The sequence below is a fragment of the Monomorium pharaonis genome, chromosome 3, assembly GCF_013373865.1.
Source record: "Monomorium pharaonis isolate MP-MQ-018 chromosome 3, ASM1337386v2, whole genome shotgun sequence".
NCBI classification, from domain to species: Eukaryota; Metazoa; Arthropoda; class Insecta; order Hymenoptera; family Formicidae; genus Monomorium; species Monomorium pharaonis.
Window position 1 is genome coordinate 29,719,946 of NC_050469.1, and position 10,447 is coordinate 29,730,392.

The 10,447-nt window shown below is 32.2% G+C and overlaps 2 protein-coding genes and 1 long non-coding RNA gene across 3 annotated transcripts; 1 reads left to right on the forward strand and 2 right to left on the reverse strand.

The window, feature by feature from the left end:
• Positions 1 to 48: 48 nt before the first annotated feature.
• LOC105837698 lies at positions 49 to 3,888 on the reverse strand. Its single transcript, XM_012682680.3, has 8 exons — positions 3,787 to 3,888; positions 3,465 to 3,695; positions 2,883 to 3,092; positions 2,612 to 2,774; positions 2,402 to 2,533; positions 2,187 to 2,321; positions 1,886 to 2,117; positions 49 to 1,760 (listed from the first exon to the last, which is right to left on the reverse strand). The coding sequence occupies exons 2-8, from the start codon at positions 3,479 to 3,481 to the stop codon at positions 1,588 to 1,590; spliced, it is 1,062 nt and encodes a 353-aa protein (XP_012538134.1). The 5' UTR covers positions 3,482 to 3,695; positions 3,787 to 3,888; the 3' UTR covers positions 49 to 1,587.
• A 298-nt stretch (positions 3,889 to 4,186) lies between these two features.
• On the reverse strand, positions 4,187 to 4,624 carry LOC118644942. The gene is made up of 2 exons (XR_004962723.1): positions 4,536 to 4,624; positions 4,187 to 4,442 (listed from the first exon to the last, which is right to left on the reverse strand). It is a non-coding gene; the product is annotated as an uncharacterized LOC118644942 (long non-coding RNA).
• LOC105837697 (protein germ cell-less) lies at positions 4,595 to 9,850 on the forward strand. Its single transcript, XM_012682679.3, has 8 exons — positions 4,595 to 5,022; positions 5,183 to 5,306; positions 6,082 to 6,178; positions 6,306 to 6,675; positions 6,818 to 7,087; positions 7,162 to 7,380; positions 7,464 to 7,554; positions 7,637 to 9,850. The coding sequence occupies exons 1-8, from the start codon at positions 4,877 to 4,879 to the stop codon at positions 7,760 to 7,762; spliced, it is 1,443 nt and encodes a 480-aa protein (XP_012538133.1). The 5' UTR covers positions 4,595 to 4,876; the 3' UTR covers positions 7,763 to 9,850.
• The last annotated feature ends 597 nt before the right edge of the window (positions 9,851 to 10,447 follow it).

Genomic DNA, 10,447 nt, shown 5'->3' on the forward strand with positions numbered 1-10,447 from the left:
ATACTAATTAACAAAAGAAATTTTCATATAAGGTAATGTACAGATTCATTAAGGTGTGTCAACACTTAACATTTATTTCAAATAAATACTGTGTATACGGGTCCATAGAGAGAAATATAAATTGATTCATCTAAAACGTGCTCTTGCTCAACAATTCTTCCTTATATTTCTATACTTTATAACGTGATACAATAAAATCTCTTATCGTGTCAACTGAGACAGTATAATCGACGGACTTCTTCTATTATTTTATTGACATTGCACAGAGTGTGATGTATTTTAAGCACAGGATTTTTCTTAAGTCACCCAATATGAAAGGAAATCATTTGAGTAATAATGGCGTGCCAACGCCATGTTAACGTTTGGCACGTCGTATTTACGTGTGTATACACAAAGATTTCACAAAGAAACATCGAGATAAATACAATGAATATCACTATGTACATAATACTTTTATATCGCGCCGGCTTTAAGGCTGAAGAAATGTCTCTCATTTAGATTGCCGAAAAGCTAGATATGCAAAATGCACTTCAGTTATGATAATTTAAATACTTACAAGAATTGTTTGTTTTACGTATCTTTACGACAAATCTAAATTTTATTTAAACCCCTCGCTAATATATCTTGAATCATCACTCGATAATTCAAATATCAGTTAATACCTAAAAAAAAAGTGCATACTTAAAGCCAGCGCTATTATTCAATAGAACATTTGGCATTTTATTTTAAGTCATGCCTTCAATCATGCATGACGATTAAGGCAAATGAATATATTTATCATAAGTATTTATCATAATTATATTCAAGTCTCGTTCTCACGATTAACAAGTAATCGCTCGAACGAGACTCTTCATATAATTACAATCGAACATCTCTCTCCGAGATCGTTTGATCGGTCAAGTATTTATCATAAGTAAAGCCTTCGGCATACGATACGATTTTTCATGCTAGATCGCATACGAGGTGTCTTACTATGTATCCTCATTGGCTTACGATTGGTACCATAATCATCGGAGCCAATCAGGACATGTATTAAGAGGCCTCGTATGCCAGATCTCTATATATCTCTATGCGATGCATGAAAAATCGTATCGTGTGCCAAAAGCTTAACTTTGTAAAAAGTCATAGGAAAGGTTTTCTAAAAGCGCCTCGTCTGCGAGATCTAAGACTTTTCATAGCTAATAAATAACCTCATTGTAATCAGTTATTTCAACATGATAGGATAATAATAATCTCGCTTTCCTCTGGGATTTAACAGACGGTCGAAGTACCATGTAATCTGGACGGATCTTAATATCTAATTCATAATTCACCAAATTCGTTTACCATTTAATCCTGGAGTGCTACTGTAAATAAACTTTTATCCAAATGCTAATTCGAGTTCAGCACAGATTTTGTCATGAAACTTCGACTAGATATCAAAATAACATTTAGTAAACATTTTGTTAAAAGTATAAAAAGTATTAAAAAAATTCTTAACTTTATGAATAAATTTCCACCTACATAAATATTAATATAAGAAATTATATACAAATATAAGTAGCACTTCAGGATTAAACACATAAGTACTTTTAATTGATTGCTATTCTATACGGAAGGTAAACGATTGTAAGTGGCGTAGCTTTTTACGCAGCAACCTGAGAAGAAAGAACAAATGGCAAGTACAATGACCAATACAACGATAAATATGTAAGCACGTAGCTGCGGGAATCTGCCCGGTAACCACAGAATCGTGAATTCGACGGTCTTCTCTTGAGTATCTGCAACATACAAAAAAAGAATCTATAATATTGCAAAAAAAACCAAAAAAAAAACTATTCTTTTTGAAATTGCTGAGATTTTTCCGGATTAAGAACAATAGTTTAACATATCAAAAAATGTGTACCTATGTAGGCAAGTCCATAACCCATGTGTGGCACACCCATTCTGTAGGAGCAGGTTGGTATTTGTACTTCGTGAATGTCTCCTACGTCCATTCTCAATTGGTACAGAGGCGATTCGTACGGCGATAAGATCCAAACTTCGCTCAACTGATCCGTTGCCGTGTCCAGACTTATGTGCATCGCTTTATGTTCGTGCGCGGTAAAAATAATCTGCGGCGATAACTCTTTAAGCACCTACAACAATACAAGATAAATAAATAATTGAATAAAAGAAATCCTTTTTTTAATAATGCTCAAATGTACATTTTGCACAAAATCCCCAGGCGTAAACATCAAAGGCATGTGGCTGAGAATGACATTGGTTGTATTTCTTTCTGCGTAATCATTGAGAAATGCATCCTTCGGCGCTTCTGGCATTGTGCGCGTCAATCTGTTCACCTAGCAAAACAGAATATTTGAAAATTTTGCATATTCCTTAAATACGCGAAGATCACGCAGCTAAAAAAATTTGCATTTACTTTGAAAAAGGTGACGGACTTGTACACCAAAGTATCCGGTTGAGTATACGCAAAATTAAATCTCTTGTGAATGTTGGCAGAAACACGATCACCTTCTCCTCCAATGTCGTTATCGCCTGGTAAATAAATTTTCTGAAATGATAAGATCAACATATTACAAAATAGACTTTCTACGTGAAAGAGAAGATATTACATAACAGAGGTAAATACCATTATGTCATCTGGCATTGAAAATATTGAATCCAATCTCCTTTTGTACCTCTCAAAATCTTCCACGTTAGCTACGTGACCCTCATCCATGAGATCACCTAAGAAGGCAATGACGTGTGGCTGAGAAAATTTCAACGCCCTCGAGAACGTTTTCTCTAAGTACCTGTAAAAGAACACAATGCTGTGACATAAAATTAAGATCTCAGCAAAATGCAAATCAACTATGTAATTTTATTTGATTAATTAAATAAAATTATGTTTATGACCATACCTATCACTGTCCCATCTCGCTATCCACGAACCAAAGTAATTCTCATATTTTTCCCCGAGTATCTGTGGATCTGCGACAAGAAGAACTTTGACGCACTCTAAGCACTCGCGCCTGGCCCACTTGAGCTTTTGTACTTCATATACGAAAAATTCATTGTAAAATATTGTCACAAGAACAATGATGCTAATGGCTATTACTCTGTGCTTCAACCTGTTTGACATAATTGAAAAATAACTTATAACTGTATCAAAACAATTGTAGTAAAACAAAAATGACAGTCATTGTTAATCATTTTAAGAATGTCTTAATATATCAATTGATAATCTTAAAAAAATAATTTAAAGTGAATTTTAATGGAGTCTTTATTATAAAATTATCGAATTAAACTATAACAAAATTTATTTTGTTCAATGTCTACTGTTAGTAGTTCATTATCGTTTTAGTGCCAAGTATCTCATGCGAGACAATCCACGGATCAATTTCGTTTTTCATGAAAAGTGATTCTCAATTCGAAATCGACCACAGCGTTTTGAGAAGACTTATAATTTATTAATCGATTGCGTAAAAAGGAAAAAAAATTACCTATTTCGCCGTAACATCTCTGTGATTTATAGCATTACAACACCGGGGAAAAAACTCAATGGCACAGTCTTGAGCTCGTTTATCGGCATATTATCGTCGATATCACCAGCTCCGATAACGATCGAACCGTTTGGCACAACGTGACCAAAATTTTTTGAGAGGTTATATGATCGTGTACGTACACGAGGCCAACATAATTTTCTATTCTTATCGCTATTGATCCCTGAAACCCTTGAACACGAATCCACGTTTTTATGCCATTAAGATAATTATCGAGATGTGTGCGAGGAAATCACGTTCGAAAAATGTAAGAATTGTTTACCAAACAATACATATTCGGTTGGTTCGAACTGCGTTCCCTAATTTATTGGCTGTGCATTTCACAGTAGAAGGAAAGCAACTTGCGTCGTATAAGAATTCTTCAATATGATTGGTTTATACGTTTAGATCGCTGAGGAACCAAGGGCAAGAACAAATTACATTAAAGAATCTTACAAATAGAAAAATTGTAATAAAAACAGAGTTGCACAATTGTTTCTAAAATTATATTGGTTTTATCGTGATATTTTTTAAATCAAAGATACAAACATCTTCGGAAAAAATAATTTTAATTTTAAATTGTAACAGGTAATAATTCATAGCGATTTTTCGAATCTTTAATAATATCTTTCAAAATGATTAAATCAGAAAATTATCGATGAATAAATATCTAATAACAAATATTTATTTTTGCGTGTGTAAAATAAAGACAGCTCATAATTTCAATTGAAAAAAAAATACCAGTATAATTTACAATATGAATTTTATTTATTTCTTGAAAAAACAAAGTTGTATATTTTGTTTATAATAATTGCTTTGCTTGGGGTGCACATATATATGTCTCCTTCCTAAATTCGAGGCTCTTCATTCGACTTTTACGTAAAACGCGACGTCCTCAGTCTGGCATCACTAATCATCAATTGCAACAGTCAAGAAACGCTACTGAAAAAAAACCACGCAGTGACAAAGAAAAAACAAAATTATTTCAGAATTTAGTCAGGAATGGGAATTTTTTTCAAGAACACGATGCACCATCTGTACTTTCGTTTCGGTAGGAATCTTCGTCGGACCTCCAGCAGTGAGCCGGCCCTGGCCGCACATATGTCGAGTGTTTACATGCGCCATCCGCGATTCCGCTTCCACCCAATCCGTCAGTACACCTACGCGTACGCGCTCGCGGAGGTTCGTTCTTTCGGGCTCCACGGGGAGCAAGAGCGACGACGAGGACGACGGCGACGATCGGTTTCGAGAGGAGAGACGACGCGTGATCTCTGCGGGAGCACACGCGGCGTTGTGAAACGGGTGGAAGTGTGAGAAACGAGGTGCAGCGAAAGACAAAATTTATCGTGTAGCATCTCGCGATCGCCGTGACGATGGGTGGCTACGCGAGCAGGATCGCGTCGATGTCGAACCTAGCCGTGCACAACGTGTACCGCGGCTGCAAGCGCAAGTACATCGAGGAGTACGATTGCGAGTCCGAGTCCGATTACATCGAGCGGACGTTGCACACGCCGAAAAAGTAAGCACTTCCCCCCACGTTTCGTCCGTCCCGAACGTTTTTATTTCCCCTCGAGTGTTGCCTTTCGACATTTACCACTACTACGTCACGTTGCATCGTGCGGGGAGAGAAAGAGAACTCTTTCACGTTATGTTACATTTCGTATCTTTCGTTTTCGCAGGAGGAAATTGCTGACAACGGCGCAATACATATACAAGACTCTGTTCCAAGAGGAGAAAGGCAGTGACATAACTGTCCTGATACTTGGACGCGCATGGAGATTGCATAAAGTTTATATTAGTCAGGTATGAGTCATCCCCTACGCGAGTCTTCTTCCCCCTCTCACCGGACGTCTTCCTTTTGTGTCGCGAAATTTCAATGATAGATTCTTCAATGTGAATTTTAATTTAATTGGAGTTTGACAGAGTACTCCATTGTCTGTTATAACTCTTTGCTTCTTTAATGATAAATATTTTGGGCCACAAGTCTTGAATATATAAATTTTTTTAAATAAAATTTGAGATTTAAAAAAGTAAAACTTTAATAATTATTCAATTTAACCATTTCATCAATACTGATAAAATTAAACTAAATTAAATTATCACCAAAGCTTTTTCTGTTACTTGTATTTTCCTATTGTTTACAAAAAGATATATATGTTAATTGCTTGCAAAATGAGATATTTTGATGTTATTCTAATTTTTATTAAAATAATATTAACTTAAAAAAATTATTTAAAGAATTTATTATTAACTCTAATTAATAAGTATTGGTATTTGTTGATCCAGTAGTTCCTGAATACTTTTTTATCTATGCATTTCCAGATTGCATTGTGAAAAATTATTTATAACAAATGTCACAGCCTTACATAATTTTAAATAATCTCATTCTTTAGATTTTGATCTTTAAAATAAAAAGAAAATTGTTCAATTACGTTAACTTGAAGCAAATAATAAATTTAAAGGTTCGTCAAGTACTGGATCCGCATATATCAAATAGAATTAAAACACCATAATTATATTCTTATAATGTAATGATATGTAAATTTAAAATGTAAAGGAAATGTATTTTTTCTTTTAGAGTCCATATTTTGCTAGTATGTTTTCTGGTTCTTGGAGAGAAGCTAACGAAAAAGTTATTAGCGTCGAAATCACAGATCCTAATATTACGATAAATTGTAAGAGCACATTATAGAATTAAATATTAAAAATATTCTTCTGCTGCATAATAAATCAAATATAATGTACAAGTAAGTGTATGTCTTATAAAATAATATCTAAAAATGATATTTAAAATTGTTTTAGCGTTATCTGTGGTACTTGGCTCGTTGTATCAAGATGAGGTCAGTTTGGAGCCGAAAGATGTGGTTTCTATCCTGGCAACGTCTACCCTGTTTCAATTGCAAGGCTTAATAGACGAATGTGTAGACATAATGATAGAAACTACAAATAGCGAGACTGTTGTATCGTATTATAATGCAGCTGTGTCATATGGCGTGCCTGGTGTGAAAGCAGCTGCGAAACGATGGCTGGAAGTCAATCTATTGGGTTATGGATGGCGACATCCATCCTTCCTAAAGGAAATTACACCAGACGTCATGACAGAACTGGTTGCCAGTCCTGATTTAGTTGTCTTGCAGACAGAATTTTGTGTATACATGATGTTACGCTTATGGTATGTTTATAAATATGCACGTAGATATTTATTTGGTTTATGAGAATGTAAAACATATATTTTTTGCAAAATTATATGATGCTCTATATGATTACACAATTGAGTCTTTTGTATAAAATTGTGAGCATTCTGTATTATGCAGGTTATTTGCACACACACACAATTGCGAGGAAACACTAAAAATAGACGAATATTTTAAAAATCACAAGTGGACTGAACCATTTTTAACAACTGAAGAAGGCAAGGAGTATGCGGCACCCTTTAAAGCGCTACGGATGAAATATTTGCTGTTACACGAACAAGACGACAAAATATTGTACAGTGATAATTTAATACCGCCAGACTGGTTGCACAGTGCTTACAGAGAACAGTGGCTTCATTTATTAAGAGTGGACGGAAATAAGGATAGAGGGTAGGCTACTACAGTTTAATTTTTTAAAAAATAGGATCTATATAAACGAAACTGTTTTCTTTTTGTGTATGCAGTCCAGGAAAAATGACGGAAGAGGAATTTGCCAAGGAATGCTTTAGATGCGGTAGATGTGTTGAAAAACCAGGTGAACATATCTGGAGATGGAAGGCATTCCATTACGGCTTAGATTTACTAATGACCTTAGATACAACTAGCTTGCGGATCGAAAGAAACCACAGACTGGACTGCGAGCATATCAAAGCAAATCACAAAGAGCATAAAATATTGATAAAGTAAGCTTTACGTAAAGTAAGCAAACATTGACTGACAATTGATTTAATAACTTAGTAACAAAATATGAAATTGTTTTTTCTAGAGTTTGTCTATTTTCACTGAACGAACAACGTCAGGTGAAGCATGTTCAAGACTCACGTATGCTGAGATTACGTTTGAGGAGAAACACAGAGGTAAGTCTTGATAAATGGACATTGAGAATATCATAATTCATATGATGTGCAATATATCAAATGTAAATGCTTCTTTTTTCAGCACGAGATAATGACCTTGGACAAACAATTGTGTTACCCCTTGTACATATCGGTCAATATGCAGCTAGTCACTCCACTCACATTAGGAGAAGAGGACACATCGACCGACATACTTACGGATACTTAGCATTTCGAGAATGTAATGCTTTATGAATATGTAAAGATAAAGGATATGGGATCCAATTGACACGCTTTGTAACATATTCTATTTAATTAAGAATGTTAAATGAAGTTCGTAGGCACACGTTACTATTTGGCACAACACTTAAATAAGAAGAGGTATGGAAACTTTTCCATTAGAAACTTCCTTTATAAAAATATACAGTCTGTTCTTACTGTATTCATTTTTAATGAGTTCTTTAGCCAACTTTGACATCGACTTTTCAATAAAAATGTTCTATAGTTTTTAAATTTAAGTTAGTGACAAATAACAGATATAATTAAATTTATATTATGAAATAAATAATAAAATTATATTTTTACAATTATTTCAAGACTAAGTTATAATTTCATCATATATTATGATGAAATTATGATGATATATATATATATATATATAATATTTAGAATTATGAAAAGTTAAAAATATATAATTTAATATTTTAATAATAATAAAAAAATTGGCTAAAGAATCTGCTATTAAAAATACAGGTAAAATGGAACTTTCGACGTATATCAGTCCTGTAAATCAGTGTACATTAACGTATTTGATACGATTAATGCATTTGATGTGGTTCACATTAATTATAGTGGCCATTCCAATAAGCTTTAGTCATTAGATAGATTTTAATCTTCCTTCGTATACTGGGGAGTTATCGTGTACAATAATGCTATTAAATGTTTTAAGACGATCGTTCCCAGACACGTTTTGACTGAAACTTGTATCAGTGATATATCTAATAAGTGGGATACAATGCATAATCAAAATTCCGCTCGTATCTTTTTTAGCATTGGACACGTTTTTGCAATTGGTTTGTACACAACTTTTACAATGCCAAATAGTTCTATTAGACTGTTGTTAGAAGAGAACTGATTTTTTTCGATGTCCATTGACTTTAACTAGGGTCAATATTTGTAGTCTCATCTTATTTAAAATCATTTTAAGTTATTATGATAAATAAGTGCAAAAGTCTTGGCCTTTTTAAATATTACTCTTATTATAGTAATATCTGACCACACTGGCAGATATTATTAGTGATATTAAGAGCGCTCTGTAATAAAAAGTTGGTATTATTTGGATTACTTACAGTGCTGTTTTGTGTTAGCAAAAATAAATTTAAAAAAAGATTATTTGTATGATAATGTACAAGTTTCGGAAGCGAATCAAAATGATAAATATTATAAAAAACATTTATGATGAATTTGGAAAATTCCTACTATTTTTTATAACATCTATCATTTTTATTCCTTTCCGAAACTCGTCCATTATATAATCATATACAAATATTCCTTTTTTAGACTCATTTTTGCTGATACAAGATATTACTATAAATAATTCCAACTTTTTTTACAAATAGCTTTTGACTTATTAGCTCATCTTTACGACAACATATAATTTGCTTATGACACGTATAATATTATATGACTGTGCACGATATGTAATATTGAAATGTCGTACAACTTTACTTTTTCCGTAATCAAATAAATAATTTGTAATCAATTGTAATTAAAGTTAATTGACATCGAAGGGAAAAAGGATTTTGAGAGTTTATCGAAAATCGAAGGTTACAAGCAACTAAAGTTACCTGCACATATTTTTAGTCCGCAATAATTTACATATTAGTTAAGAATTGTACTATTTTGTTTATAAGACTGTTTGCATTTCATCACGTGCAGTATTAATTTTTTGCTTACATTTTCAAAGTTTAAAAAATTTAAGAACTTGAGAAAGATTTTATGTTTACATATTCTTTATAAAAAAATAATTAAGAAACAGAAAATTTCTATATCTAATTTATACATTATTTAAATATATAATTTAAACATTATTTAGGGAAACGGTCGAACATTCTTCCGTCTTCCTGTCAGCACGGAGTTTTTTCCGATTCTGGTACTTTTTTAATATTTACTAAAAAGGGCAAAATTACTAATGCGTATAAGCATACATAACTTTTATAATACGCATAAGATAGTAAAAAATTAGTAGTATTTTTTTGTAAAAAGTTTTCTTACTATGACAGCCGTTCGGTAAAATTATAATAAAAATGTAAACACACTTTATGCGATTTCTCGTAACCTATCTTCAAAACGATCTTTCAAATTTGTATACTCGCAAAAGAATTAGTATCAAAAGTTAACAATCGTTTTATATATAAGCAAGTATAAAAATTTTTAAGGATTTGATAATCTTAAATAGACATAACATAAGAAAATTTTGTATAGTTTTATAAAAAAATAGATTTATCTTTATTCAATGATATTTTTCATAAGTTAAGAGGAAAAAATATTGAATAGAAAATGATAATATTTAAACAAAGGAATTAAAATTTTTTAATACTATTATTATCAAAACAATCCGTTTTTTTTAGATAACTTACATTGATATAAAAAAATATAATATTTTGCTGAAATTGAAAATTATCAAGCTCTTTAAAAAAAACTTTATATTCGTACTTATACAATGAAACAATAATTAGTTATTTAATACTTTTTTTGTGCAAAAATTATAATTTAAAATAATCGATAATATTTTTTACGCGCTTGAAATATTATTTCGTACACAACCTCAATCTAATGACTTGACAGAAACTTTATGACGTGTAAAACACATTCAACTAAAAAAGGAAGGTGTCATCCCGTAGAAATTTATGCG